The 15,808-nt window shown below is 37.6% G+C and overlaps 1 protein-coding gene across 1 annotated transcript; it reads right to left on the bottom strand.

Annotated features, from left to right (window-relative positions):
* Positions 1-863: 863 nt before the first annotated feature.
* On the bottom strand, positions 864-14,920 carry adgrl4 (adhesion G protein-coupled receptor L4). The gene is made up of 16 exons (XM_027290568.1): positions 14,808-14,920; positions 14,268-14,417; positions 10,369-10,518; positions 9,489-9,638; positions 9,067-9,137; positions 7,801-7,980; positions 7,295-7,478; positions 7,004-7,117; positions 6,231-6,430; positions 4,441-4,620; positions 3,172-3,375; positions 2,567-2,787; positions 1,931-1,997; positions 1,705-1,796; positions 1,347-1,515; positions 864-1,074 (listed from the first exon to the last, which is right to left on the bottom strand). The coding sequence occupies exons 1-16, from the start codon at positions 14,851-14,853 to the stop codon at positions 1,012-1,014; spliced, it is 2,241 nt and encodes a 746-aa protein (XP_027146369.1). The 5' UTR covers positions 14,854-14,920; the 3' UTR covers positions 864-1,011.
* Between the last annotated feature and the right edge of the window lie 888 nt (positions 14,921-15,808).

The raw sequence follows: 15,808 nt of genomic DNA, 5'->3' as shown, positions 1-15,808 counted from the left end.
TTTATTGTCCAACCTTGGACCGATGTTTATAAACTCATTATAATCAAATAGGACAGCTTGTTGAGAATTGCAGTGGCAAAAAGGCAATAAAATCACTTAGTATGAAATGAAGGTTCAGCCACAATATCTACTCCAGTCCGGGATCACAAGACGATAAATTAATAGTAATAATAATAATAATACATTTTATTTATAATGCACTTTACATTTGAAGTAAATCTCAAAGTGCTACAATACACACACATAATATACACACACATAATATGCTACATCACAGCTCATTCGCACCGACAAACAACAAAAGATACACAAAGAGGAACGTTTGTCTGATCATGCAGACAAATACTATTAACTGAATGCGTTACTAGCTCAGGGTTTGTGTGTCAAGTGTTACTGTGGACTCACAGTGGAAAGAGTGTTTGTCATTCTGTCCAGTAGATGGGGCCATTGCTCTTTGTGATTGTCAGAGAACGGCCACAGCACTTTTATTTACTGTATGCTGTACTGTAGCTGTGTGATGTTCACAAAGGGTGGGTGAAGAATGCATTAAACTAGAGCATTGATTTTACACAGCAGAAAAATGTTAGTTTGCCACATTCATTTAATAATTTACAAATCAATTTCAAAACACAAAGAAAATAGAGTGTGTAGATTATTTGAGTAAGGAGTGTAAGGCTGATAGCTACAGGCATTAAATTAATCTGAAAATATACACAATATTTTGATTCCCGCATTACTCTCAGAAGTAGTGGAAGTCTTTTTGTGAACATGTTGATACAGTTGGTATGGTTCGCATTGTACAGAAAGATCCTGAACATGAAACAAACACGAATAAATGATTCTTTTCAAAAGGAAACAAGAAGTGCTACATGTTTTCATTTATTAGACATCTGTACTAAACAGTCAACATCATTTTCAAAAAAGTGAAAGCACGAGTCACAGGATATTGCAGAGCTGTAGTGTCGATTATTATTGTACAAGTGCGGATGATCAGGCTTTGGTCGTGGTAATTCATCTCAGGCATTCGAAACAACATGGCACGTTTTTGAAAAGCCTGTAGTACTCTTCCTGAATCTGGAACGACACATACAAGAAGGTAGGATTTATATGAAAACAAATCATTATAAGTATATAATACAATCAATAATATATTCAAGGAAAATCAGCGTTTTCTAATTAGCAAAAAAGATTTACTATTAATAAACATACAATCATGATGCAAAACATTTAACTCCCATTGTCTTCATCTGAATGGCTCGCTGTCCAACTATAGTTGCATGATCAATGTTCAATAAATGAATGAATGAATAAATAAATAAATAAAAACAAGTCCAACCAAATATTACCTTTCTGGACAGGACGCAGAGGAAGATGAAGATGAACATCCCCTGGAAGGCGTTGGTGATGGTGAACAGATACGCGGTGAGCGTAGTCTCTTTGAGGATGTGCAGCACTCCAAAAGTCCAGGTGGCTCCCAGCACGAACAGCAGAGCCAAGGCACCACGGGCGCAGGACCTGAGGGGGATAACGTTGGCTTTAACAGAGCGTGGGTGAACGTGGCAAACAACAACAAAGAACTAATTGTAATTTTGTAGTGAAAGGACGCCGTATGACGCCATAATAATCCAACCTAGATAAGGAACGTACAGCTTGATTTTTTTTCACATTCGTTTGACCTTCTCAACAAGAGATATATAATCCTACCTGATGTTTTCATAGTGGCTGATTTCAGGCTTTTTCACAGCAGTATGTCGGTACACTTTGTAGATGATTACTCCAAAAGCCAAGAGATTAACCTTTAGTGGAGAAGAGAAGAAAAAAAAAACAGACATGATCAAATGAATATTTATCTTTGAAACCAACCACATTTGATGATTTCAATTAACACTTTGTCTTTTTATTTTCAGGAGACAAACACATCTGATCTTACCAGAATGATCAAACACGCAGGCCCAATGAAACTCCATATGAAGTGGTTTTCTGTGCTCAGCCAACACCTTTGGGACAAACACAGTATGTGTTATTTAACACGTATTAACTGAATGTCTTTGTTGCAATAATCCCTCACACAGCAGAAGCAATATTTTATCATTATACCATAGTCTTATCTTGCCTCATCTTAATTATGACAATATTCTATGGGCTGATACATACACTTCTTATCTTAGTACTAAAACAATTGGTTAGAAAAGCAACCTATGCTCACAATAATGAACCATCAGCACTTCTTTTGCATAACCTCGATCTTTCAATTATATTATGCATTAATAAACAACAGACTTTTATTTATAGATTTATATTCAAACTCTCTGAGGTACTCCAAACCTTTCAGAATTTCTTTTACGCTAATTCAGTTATTACCTTCCTCTCTACAAGCTACTTCAACTCCCTTTATGTCCCTGCAGGCCAAATTTAATTTCTGTCTCCTTTTATTTATAATTAATGTCATTTGTTTATCTTTGTTCCCTGAAAAATGCTGAATGAGTTGGAAAATAGGTCTTTGGAAAAGCCTTTGTTTTCTCACCTCTCAGCGCAGAACAGCTACAATATTTATATAACCTCTTACACTTTATCCGTGCCGTAATACTTGGAGCCGAGTGTTGCTGAGATGGTCACAACCACTGCCGGGCTTCCGTAGCCAAAGATGTAAAAGTTACGGTGCAGGAAGCCTTTGTTGTAGATGACGCCAACCACTATTAAGTACAAATGGATGCCCTCGATGCACATCCAGGCAAAGGCCGCGAGGAAGAAATAGTGCAGCAGCCCTGCAATAACAGAGCAGAAAAGCTGCCAAGGAACAAAGAAGAAAAGAGAGAGACATTAAATGTTGAAGTTTATGATGTGTGGAAATACTGTTATTCTGCTTTTGTTGCACTCTTTGCACATATTTGTTTGTCTATGAGGAAATGTATTACATTTTCATGTCATATGAGCCACTGAATTAGCAGAAACTGAATAACAAGCCAGAGATAAACAGACAGTGAGTGAGAGAAATAACAGTGTGCTGTAGTGTCACTCCTACAACTAAAATGAGAAAAGTTTTAACGAGTAAAAATGGCAGAATAGTGGGTCAGGGACACACACACACACACACACACACACACACAGACACACACACACACACACACACACACACACACACACAGATTTCCAAGGGCATGCCGAGCTCACCTTATGTGTGTTCATGTTGATCCCCACCAGGAAGATGAACTCTGCCATGAAGAGGCTGCAGCACAGGTTCTTGTGGATGGTGGTTCTGGTGCTCTGAATCTCACTGAAGAACCAGAAGGTGAAGATGCACATGGACAGACAGATAAGGGAGATTATCATCCCCAGCTGGGTGATCCGGGTCAGGATGGTATAGTGGGCCACCAGCTGAGAAGCAAATGGAAAGGGAGGTGTTTCATTCACAGTTTCATGGTATGCTGAAGTTGTAATTTGCCGTGCTTTCTACTTGGAATCATTTGATACGTCATGGGAATAGGCTGGGGTTACACCAGTATGTTGAGTTGCAGGCATATTAAGCCAGTTCTGTTCCTGTTATATCAGATATCAGAAAGAAAAGGCGAGAAAAGGTCAGAATAATGTTTTCATTTGAATCTGGGAGGCCAGTGTTAAGTGCTACAAAACAATAAGAACATATATCTTTGTGGGTGGATTTCTCCCAGAGTTTCCAGGCGATATGTTGAGTGAGTCACCTTACATCCAGGAGCTTTAAACCCAACAGAGTTTTATTATCTTTGGTTTCAGTGGAGACTTTTTCTGTCTCACAACCTACCAGAAACCTACCAGTCTTGGTATTTAAAAAAAGATCTAAATAATGATGAAACATACACAATAGGTAAGAACATTCATTATGTTTTAGGTATTACTGTAATTGTATTACAACTGATTTTGAATTCCCCAGATAAACTTGAAGCTGAATAAACATTTTTTTTAAAAACATTGAATTTTTATATAAATATCTATATCAAAGCTTTTTGGGTTTAAAATTTTGGAGAGACAAGATTTTTCAGCATGAACAACATGATCTAAGCAGAAACAGATTTTTTTTACCATATTTTACTCATTAATTAATAATAACTAATTGAAACTAGTGACTTATTAGGTAATATTACTATATTAGCATATTTACTAGGTTTCCTAATTAAAATTTGTTTAAAAAATAAATTAATAATTTTCTGTATCTTTCTTGTTAAATAAATAATTTCTTTTCTTAAGATAAAAATTAGAAAAGCTAATGTGACTAAAAATATTACTTCCAAAATCGAGATATGAGGTTCAACTCTTGCCCTCATTAAAAATAAATGTGTTCATCATGATCAACTTTTTTTCCATTTTTAAAAAAATCATTTAAGCCCCCGGTGGAAAAAAAAATGGAAAAAAGAAAGGCAAATACCTGCACTGTTACCGTTGTATTTTTAATGTATGCTCACTCACATTGGCTCGCCCAGAGGACATAAGGATGGCAAAGTGTGTGAGGTGATTGCACGAGCAGGTGGTTGCATTGCTGTTGGTGTGGACGGTCTTGCAGCCGTGAGTGGCCCAGTGGCCCTGCAGGCTGTCCGGTTCATACTCCCAGAAGGCGCACTTGGTCACATCAGCTTTAGTGTCTATGGGCTTTAGGGAATAGAGAGGAACAGAGACACTGTTAAAGGTGGATGGTGCTGTTTTTATTAGTTTTTGCACGTCGCTCCTTTGGGATATTGTAGCACATCAGCAGCGGTTTAAAAACAGAAATAGAGAAAGATGGAGGTCCAAATAACACTTAAAATTTATCAAATAATAAAAGTGCATCAGAAATTCAATTTAAAATCTAAAATTCACTGCTGTATTTCAGTGTCATTTACACAGACTTTGACAGGCATGTCTCTGGGTCAGAATGAATGGCACCGGGCATAAAGTGCAGCCATGTGTGCTGCACACACTGCACCAAGAGAGTGGCGGCTCGCTGTAGGTATTTTTGGGAAAGGATTCTCATTGGGATGAGCGAATGTGCCGCAGTCTGATCCGTCTGAAAAGGGCAGTTGCTTTATAATAAAAGTTTACATGAATATATTGAAAGGAACATTTTTTTCCTACTTATTATTATGTACAATTTTACTTGAACTGAAAAAAATCCAAATGTTCTAGTGTTTTTTTTAATTCTCTATATCTCTAGAATTTTTACATTTTATTTGATTTGTTGCCCAGTTGGTGTAATATCTATGATATATATTATTTTATCATATGATGGTAAAGTAGTAATTTGTACCCCTGAATAACTGGCTTTTCTTTTAAAATAATGCACGCAGTGTCTCAAAAATACTGAGCAGGTGCATGAAAAAAAAAAACTCCATTGTGTCACGGGAAAACACCGTTTCGCTAACAGAAAGTGTCTGCATGAAAATGAAGCCCAAATTATTGATTGTTGCTCTTTAAAGGCAATTTACGGAGGATTTTCACTGCTCGACATAAATCAACACCTCCTTTGTTAGGCTTAAGCCTCAAGGGTCCAACAAAAATAATGATTTCACTTTCTCATACATTTTAATTATCTTAAAAGAAAATACCAGTACATTAACTTTTAGGGTTATTTTCCTCATTACTTGCTTTCCTCCATCATCTATTCACCTTTCCTCTTCCATTTCCCCTTAACTGAGAGGTCATTGCAGGAATATGCAGATCTTAAAATTTCATAAAACTTTGCACAAAGCACTAACTATTCCTCCCATGTGAGTTTGTTTTAAATTTGACTCGGATGGAAACTCTGACACTGCCAGAGTCAGTCTGGAAATAAGGAAGCTATTTCTCACAGCAAAATAGAGCCCAGTGATGGCTCTGACTAAGATATATGTAACGGGATATTGATGTTTCAAAATGAACAAGATCCTTTTGGAAGTTAAAGTTCATAAATTAATCACATACAGGCCAGAAAGTTTAAGGTAGCAGTGAAGTGACGAAAATCTTAACTTAGGTTGCATTCAGATAATTAAAACAAAAAAGATTCAAAAGCAGAAAATGCTACTTAAGTAAATCAAGTCAAATTGAATAAGGAAGAATAACAAAGATCCCCTAGCTACAACCAGGTCACAATTCTCAAAAAAAATATTATGAAAAACTCACTGCCAGACTTCGTTTTGCGCAGAAACACGGATGTTCTGAAGCTGTGTGCATTTTGAAGGTATACATTAGGAGTGTAGAAGTGGAAAAACAATGCAGCCACACTCAGCACTCTGTATAGTCTTTACCTCGTTGTGTCTCAGAGTGAAGGTGACATGGTCAAGTTGGTAAACGTCAGCAGGTTTGACGGCTGCTGCTATGACTTGGGAGTTGACAGTGATTTCCCCTGTTCCTGCATACCGCGAGTAGTCTGTGACACCTGGGTCGCTGCTCGGCTTCAGGATGTCACCGATGCTGTCATACCGCACAAACACCACTGACACACTTCCTGATGGACAAAAAAAAAAAAAAAGAAAAAGTTTTACAAAGACAGGAGGGAGTCAAACTCACTGTGTTTTTAATCAGACTTTAAGCTCGTTAATTAACGCTGCCACAGATCTGACCGACTGTGTTTATCTCTTTGTTTATATTTCATAATTTACCACACTGAGAGGAGATATTATGCATTTTCTCTGATAAGACTCAAAATGGGAATTAATGTTGGATTGGATTTAAATTAAGTTCATTAAGAAGCTTTTTTTTGTTTTGTTTGCTGACACCCAAATAATTTTGCTGCTGCTGCTGCTGTTATAAATTGAGTTGCAGATTTTGTGACACCCAAAATGTGACTTTATTGGAGCAAATCTAAATATATATGAAGGTAAAGATTGTAAAACATTTGCTTTTAGGGAAAAAAAAAGAAAATGTGAAGACTTACTTTTCCGTTGTCGTATAACATATGTGGCATATGGCAACATATGGCAAAACAGTACTCCCTGTTCACCCAAGAATGCAGATGGTCACAATTTTGAAAGTTTTTGATTTTTACCGTCCTTGAAACACTTAAACTAGGTTACTTTACCATTTCTGTCCTCCTCTGGTCTCGGTTTTGGAATCAGGTTTATATGATCTCCTTCCATGGAAGCAGAGAGTTTAGCTTTTGTGTGACGAGCATCAAAAGTGAAGAGTTTTAATTCTGTGGTTGAGAGAAAGAAAAAAAAAAAAGAAAGTCAGGGATATGGAGGAATTAATATGAAATTAGCACAATTATCCAAAAACCTCACTTTCCTGCACAAAGGTGCGAATAAACGGCAGTACAATTCAATATAATTTGAGTGTCTGTGAGGGCACTCTGCCGTAATAATTATCTCACCCATTTCGGTGGCTTTGATTTCGAGCTCAGTTGGAGTCTTGTAGTTGTTGGCCAGTGTCAGAGCACTTTCTTCAACAGTATGTAGCAGCTTTGTGATGGTATGTTCCCGACGCTCTTCTTTCATCCTGCTCCAAGAAACTAGCTCATCCTTCTCCACCAGGTTGTTTACTGCTTTCACTAATTTCTTTTGAAAGAGAGAATTTTAAGTACGACGTGTATATAATAATACAGCATATAGCAAACGCCTGTAGTGCAATATGTTTTTAATTAGGCATGACAGGACCTTATGTTATGTATGTCTGGATATAATGTGGTTTTTATTATTTTACACACACAGATATTTATCTACTATTGAATTGAAACTGTCTTTTTCCAAATTGCACAGTGATGATAAGAACGGTTGTGTGCGGTGCACCCCCCCGCCCCCAAACCAGTTCAAAGCATAACTGCAATTCAGGCAGAACTCCAAATGTTGAATGAGAACAAGAATGGTAAACAAAAATTACTGTAAGAGTTGAGTTGACGACGGATGGTTTGACAGTGTAATCCTTTTCTCCTGCAGCCAGTGTTGATGCGGACTGACACAAGGCCTCAACATATGCGATCACTTCCACTGAGGTGAGCTCGCCGGACGTCTGCTTGGCAATTTCCTTCAGCAGACTCTGGGGCTCAGTGAGGTTGCTCATCTAGGATGGGGGGAAAAATAAAATGTGGTCACGTATTTTAAAGGGTATTTATCACATCCCTGCAATGTTCTTTAGGATTTAAAAAGAAAATATTAATATACTGTAGGTTTCTGTTCGTTGTCTTTAAAAGAAACTGGTATGTAGCTAAGTCACTCTCTCATTATGTACATATTGGCACATATACATGTAAGTGGAGATTCCACAAGGAGGAGCTGTTTGGTCATTCTCAGACCAGATTTGTCAGCTATAGGACAGTTTAGACATGTTAATATCACCTTTTACAAATAATCAAAGTAATAACTTTTACAATGTTGCTGAAACACATGTGCCACCTGCAGGCAATGAGTTGTTGTTTTTGTTAAATAAAATAGAAACTGACTATAATACATGACTGGAAATTGCTTTTCTAGTCATACAGTCTTTAAAAAAAATCTATTTAATATTTGTTTCTCTCATTAAACATCTATGAACTGAGCTGAACTGTCATCTTAGGGCTAGTGAACCAACTATATGCTAATTTCCTGTATAAATAGTCACCTAACCAGCGCCAAATATTTTAATCTCCTTCTATCTCCAGTAACCAGGAGGATGATCCCGGAGAAAAGAGGATGCATGGTGACACTGTGCAGTGTGAACACGGGACTCCCAGTATTCTGCAGAAAATACCACATGTATTACATTTAGTCCCTTCATACCCTGACACACTGACAGGAGGTTCTTATTAAAAAACAACCGTAAAACTCACTGCCAGCCGGTGTCTTCTAATTTAAATTAAAATAAATAACACAATAATATTATAATATATTATTCTTATTGTCTTATTATTATTATTATAGATGGCGCACATTGATCTGTCGACTACTGCTGCTGTTTATTTTCTTGCCTGTAGGGGGCACATCTGAAGGTCCAGAACTGCAGGTTTGAAACCTCTGGTGATATCAGTGGCAGTTGGATAATAGTGGCTGGTGTTGTGTGTCTTTTTAGCTGTTGTATTATCCAGTTTGTCTTATTTCTCTCCAACAGAGGGCAGTGTCATCACATCCATTTTTACCTTATTTGGTTGAAACCCTGAGGAGGGGTACTTACATATTCAAGTGTTTTGTTGATAGTCTGCGTGATGCACCCGATGTTGTCATGGCAGTATTTTTGGGGATGCTCTGGAAAACAACAATCACCGAAAGTATGTCTTTGATTGCTAAATTTGCTTCCATATTTTCAGCAGGATAAAGTCTGAATTGCATAAAACTTGCCTGGGTATAACATCACATGGCTTTCATTGTTATCAATATAGTTTAAAACATCCAAAAAACAACAACAACGATTGCACCGTTTACTGTGATGTGTTGCATAATAGAGTCTCCAAAAAAGAACAAAAAAACATTTAAAATGCTTGATATCTGTGTATATGTGAGAGATGTTTTTTAAAAAAAAAGAAAGATGCATGTCCCTGGATGTAAGTACCAGTGCACGTGTGTGTTGTGTGTGCACTCTTCCATCCTCATACCGACCTTTACATCTTACGCCGCTCTCTGGATGAAAGTGCTTAGCGCCTGAAGTTGGGATGTAATCACGCTGACAGGTGCAATAGAAAGATCCATTCGTATTATGGCAGTGTGAGCTTGGGCCACAGAGCTGTCCTGTCTTGCATTCATCAATATCTGAAAGATGCAAATGAAGAGTTGGGCTTTGATTAAAGATAAACACGACATGATTGTGAAGTGACGCTCTCCACATAACTGAAACACAGATCTTGACAGACATATTTCCACCTTAAAATGAGTGAAAATGATACTGAAAGTGAAGCTAATGATTTACCTTCATACAAATAGAAACTGTGGCGTAAGTAGTCCTACTCATTACATTTAATGCACTTTATAATTGATTTTGGGAGAGAAACTGCAATTCTTGCATGCATATTACACATTTGAATATTCATAAATCAGCTCCTAAAATCATCTACAGGCTTCCGTGCTGTATTAAATGGTGTGTGCCACACAGTTGGAAATTTGCAGGAATATGTTATGCACCAGCATGGGTTAAAGGTGCTGTTCTTCTATTGCAAATTGAGTAAAATATCTCAGGTGGTTCCTCAGAATAGCAGATAGGAAGGAAGTGAAAGGCCCTGGGGGGAAAAAAAAATCACCTCCAACATGTTTACTCTCCTCAGAACAGTAAAAAAAGAAAACAGTTCACACGTGCACACACAGTTCTGACGCCCTCACAGCTGTGTGGTGCTTTCACACTCGCCTATGTACATGATATCTTGCCCAGTTACGTGTGAGGTCCTCTGTCAGTACAGTTTATAATATGTTGCTGAACATTGCAGCCTATGAGCAAAACCAATTTTTTTGCACATTTAAATTACTGAGTGAGCGAATCGGGCATTACCGATGCATTCGGTGCCGTCGTTGGGTTGGAATTCATCCCGTCCTGTCGATGTGTATCCAGAGACACATGTGCAGTAGTAGCTGCCCGGTGTGTTGGTACACTTCCCCCTGTCCCCGCAGATATTAGTCACATTCAGGCACTCGTTGTCATCTGTGGGGAAAAGGTGATGAGGATAGAAAGTGAACTGATTTAGTGGTTGAAGAAAATAACACAAAGCGGGCTTAAAAGAATTTGGCTTTTTTGAAAAAATGAACAAATAAAGCAAAAAGATCTCTGCAGATTTAAAGCAATGCTTTTGCGCCAACTGGCCATGACTAGAAACAACAGGAAATCTGTTCAAGACTTCAAAGACGTGGTTCTCAAATACATGAAAAATTAATAATAATCCCCTATTTGCACAAGGACATTTTTTTGTTTATCTTTAAACACTACTTAACTGTTCTATTATCAGTGTGATGTTTAATTATTTACAGAATTTTCTTACTATAATAGTTTACTTTTTACTTTTGCTCAGTCTACCATGTATCCTAATTGATCTCCTTCAATTCAGTTTCTTTTGGATATATGTAGAAAATTGTGGTGGAGTAATGACAAAGCATTAGTGCAAGTTTTTCAAAAGTGTATCTTTCCATACTCAAAAGCGGCAAGTCCTTTGTCTGATCTGCATTTTGCTCTTCGGTTGGTAAAGATATTGAAATCACCGCTCTGCCTTTGTAACCATAAATGTCCTCTTCGCTGGCTGATGAACATTATGCTAAATGGCTGGACTATCAGAGAGCTCTTGGTTCTTGACAGTAAAAACTGATGTTAATCCTTTAACTTAAAGTAGGGCAGTAAGTTTTCTCTGCTCAACTAAAAGGATAACACCATAAAAGACAAAAATTGCCATGACATGCTGCAGATATGTTATCAGCAGTTCTTAACGTGAACGTCTGTTTTCCAAAAACAGAAACTAGAGCTAGTGTTTATTAGCCATCAATTCTGGAGTTCTGATTTAATATAAATTTCTGATAGTATCAATGTGGATTTCCTAAATTAATCCATGAATTTAACTCTGTACAATAACCACTAACATATTTCCAGGTTCAGTCAAACGGGGCATTTTGGGAGGTTTTTGAGTGCACGTTCACACAAATATTGACTTGATCTGTCTTTCACAATTAGATTACTATCTCAGAGAACTTAAACCTGATCCTGATCCTGCGTCCTGGTGTTGATTTGAACTTGATGAAGTTCAGTTGTGTTTTGTGTCTCAGACTCCACTAAGTTAGTCTTGCCTTGATTAAAGCCTTGGCTGCCTCGAAAACTTATATGCAATTTCTATTGTTCACATTTGTGATTGCTGAGCAGTTGTTTGTGTCTGTGTTTGATTTGGAGAAACTCAAATTACTTCAAATATTTTTCACTTTGTTGCCCAGGTTTAAGAAGCAGCAGATACAGAGCAGTTGGCTGCGGATGTGGCTGTAGCCCACACATTATGGAAATTGCTGTTCCAGCTTTATTTTCAAACACACCTTCCGTCTCTCGTCTCCTCAGTTTTTTTGGGAGGGAGATTTTCCATTGTCATTTTCACTTGTCTAGGTATGATGGACTCTGTGCTCTTCCTCTCCTCTGTACCTTTTACACAAAAGCTGTCCGGGAAGGGAAATCCTCTGCCCTGATGAGGGAGGTGACCGTTATCCAAAAGGGAAATACCTCCATGACACATGGGACTATTGAACCGACAATGTTGCACAAACATTGCACACACATATTTTATGATTTACTTTGATGTCTTTCATCCTCAAATTTCCAGTAAATACTGTGTTTTTTTGTTCTTTTGTCACTATGTTAATGGAAAACACTGAACGATTCTATGAATGAAATACTCTTGCCTTGTTTGTTTGTTTTTTTCATTTTTTTAAATAGCAACTTAAAGTTCTACAATATGTTAGAAGTTCAGACAGGCAAAACACAGCATGAGTTCATTTATGGCACATCATTTCATTTCTTTACTCACACACCAATTGAACATAATTATTTTCCATTAACCCTGAAGACATTTCTGATTCAGAAACATATAAAATATAGAATAAAACAACATTGCAAGACTCATACTCATCTTTAGCAAAGGATGAATTTCTCAAAAATGTGCTTTAGACAATCAAGACTTTTATACTTCCAAATGTGGAGCTATTATGTAAAAGAGGTGAGGGACTGAGTAAGGAAGAAGCATAATGCTGCACAGATGTTTATTAAAGCATACAACTAACCCACCAGACGGATTATTGGGGACCTGTGTCTAGGAATATTACTGATGAGGAATAACTCAACAACAGACTACGCAAAGTAAAAGTGACAAAGAGAACTGGACGTTGACATTTCTCTGCAGAAATCATCCACATTCAGACGACTACTACAGACTCACGGAGTTGGAGACACTTTTTGCTGGGAGAGCTGTGTGAGGTTTGAGACAATGTGGACAATTAATGTGAGATCACACCACATCTTTTGATCCTGTCCCATCCTATTGCCTTTCTGGGCTGATATTCATGCTGCCAGCCAGAGTATATAAGGCTTTGTTATTGAGTTCAGTTGAGTCTATTTAGCAAACGTATCTAAGGAACTGGATATCGCACATAAATATTTACTAAAAAGTCTCACGGTAGCAAAACTCTGGCTTCTTATAGAGCCTCACACGATGAAACAGATGTGGTAAACAGCATGCACAGTGTGGTCTGTATAACATTTAGTTTAAGTTTACAGGAAGACAGGGGAGAAGAGTGGGCTAAATGAGATATATAAGTAACTAACAAAAAGTCTGACAACTGAAACTTTAGTAAATATGAAACATGAAAGCGAATGTGAATCAAAGTGCACTTTGTGTCTAACAATTCCTACAGTATGTATATCATCCAATGTAACCGAGTGACCTCATTTTTGTTGTGCTATAATACAGAAAAATAAATAAATAAAAGTGTCAAAATAAAAAGAACTCCATGAACTGTGAAGTTTTGCACCTTATTGTTTTAAAATCATTCACTACAGAGTTTGTACTCCTCACAGTTTGATTTACTTTTGGCCCTGGAAAGATGTAAGCTGTACTGTGATTGTGATCAGGTTTGGTCAGGAAACAAAAAGGGGTTCCAGGAATTCTAAACAGCCCAGAAACATAACAGGAGTAACAATGCTGACTGAGAGGCAGCATTGGCCATTAAAAATGTCACTAATAAAGCTGTACCGTTGAGGTATTTTCTCTGTAATTAACTCTTAATGAGGTGAGCTGCCAACTAGTTGCCAACTGCAAGTTCCCCAACCACCACAGCTGGTCCAACATCAAAAGTGAGACTCAAAGAGGGTAAGAACACAGCAAGTTACACAAATTACTCACACAGATGTTACTTAAAGTCACCCACATGGTGCCTTCATGTTTTGAAATGGCCAAATTAATTATTAAGCTCAATCACAAGAATTAAAACCAGAATTAGCTGGAAAAAAAAAAGTGTTATTACACTAATGTACCTCCTACAGTAGGTGTGTGAACTAACAAATTAAACATGCTGGGCTTAAACATTGCTGGACATAATCTGGTAATCATGTGCCTTTTTACATTCTAATAAAATAATTGAATGATTTGTTGCCTTGAATAGACATTTTAAAAAGCTTTAACACATCTAGTGGCTGAGATATTTTTAACCGCTCACATGCTAGTTATTTTGCACGGCACAGTCACTGCACCACATGTGTGCAACTGTTGGCCTAATGCTTCTGTCTGCTTATGATGAGTAGTCACAAGCGACAACGGCTTCCTAAAATAGTCAAGTCCTTCATGACAGCTACACACAGGGCTTGTTGTACTCTTGCATCAGTGTTAACACTCAGGAACATACGGGCCAAGCTTTGTGTTTTTATATATTCACCATTGCAAAACGTTGTTCCATCTCCAGTATATCCATGGTTGCAGTAGCAGGCATCCTTTGATCCATTCAGGGTCTTGCACGTTGCAAATTCGTGACAAGAATCACAAATGCTAGAGAGGCTGCATGGATCCATCAGACTGGAGAGCCATGCTGTGTAGACAAACACAAGAGTGTTAAAATACTTAAAGTAAGTAATGTTTTAAACCATTCTGGGATGCCACTGCAATGTGTGCTTCCAGTAAAACTGTGCTGTCATCTTTAGCTGCATTAACCTGTTACTCATGCAACCACACAGAGTCCATTAAATGAATCTATTGAACTGCAGTACATACACATTTAGAGTACACACAGCTTAGCAACACAAACATGTACATAAAAATAAAGTATAATTTTAACATTCCAAATCTTGTATGAAGCTCAAATGTGGGCCCATCACACAGCCCAAAGTTAATATGGAGATCCAGTAAATACAGATACATGTACTACTGTCACCCTGTAAGACACCTGCTAATACGCAAACGGATAGATAAGCTCACGTACCTGTGAAAAGTACAAGTTTCATTGGCGACTTGAGCAAAGACTCCATACTTGCGCTGGGTCTGGATTTACTTTTAGCTCAGACTGTGGTGGGCTGGCTGGTGACGTAGTTCATTTCCTTGCATCAGTTTTCCTGTTTCCCTAAACCTGGCCCTTCCTGTCTTGATCTTTAATCTGCTTTGAAAAACACGTAACCTTCACCCTGCCTTCACCAACCACTCCAACACAAAGCTTCCAGCACACTTTTTCCATTTGGTTCCACTCTAGACCGTATACGAAAGATGTTTTAGCAGCATTCGCTCATTTTTTTTATTTTATTTTTTTTATGTTAGTGTTGTTAAGACTTGGATTTATGTTGCCAGTTTGGAAATCTCTACACCATTGTTCTCACTTGAACATGTACAGTAGGCTATGTAAACACAGGCCAACAACAACGCCGATTAACTTCACGGAAGGACGACTCCCCTCCCTTCCGCAAAGGGCTGCACACAAATTCACAATTCAAACACACATTCCAGCGCTGTGTGTCTTATAGTGACCATCACAGTGTTCATCACACAGACAGGTCTGTTTTTAGTGTATATAGGATTACCTACTTCTGTTTTTAATGTTATTAAATATTAAATTCTTCCCTTACTGGATTATATACAGGTTCTATGAGTCACACTTTCTTGAAATTAAAAGCAAAAAGTAAAAGAAAACAGTCCTAACAATGGCCAAGGTTTTACTGATTTTCTTTTAAGCTGACACATTTCCACTGAAAGAGTGATCCATTGGATATCATGTGCCATTTATAAAGTTGTTGAAATATTGTGGAGTTTGCTATTGTTCACATTTCAATGCACACTGCCTTAAAAAGACAGCGCGGCTGAAGTAGCAGTGCTGTTGTACAAAAGTGGTTATATAAACAAACTTTAAAGACCCTTTGTGCTGCAGTTATACACTGTGTGTGTCTTTGAAGATAAGCGATAAAACAACATATTTCCTTTTTGTTTCTCTGACAC

Source organism: Larimichthys crocea, chromosome XVII, assembly GCF_000972845.2.
Source record: "Larimichthys crocea isolate SSNF chromosome XVII, L_crocea_2.0, whole genome shotgun sequence".
Classification (NCBI taxonomy): domain Eukaryota; kingdom Metazoa; phylum Chordata; class Actinopteri; family Sciaenidae; genus Larimichthys; species Larimichthys crocea.
This window is presented reverse-complemented; position numbering and strand designations above follow the sequence as displayed.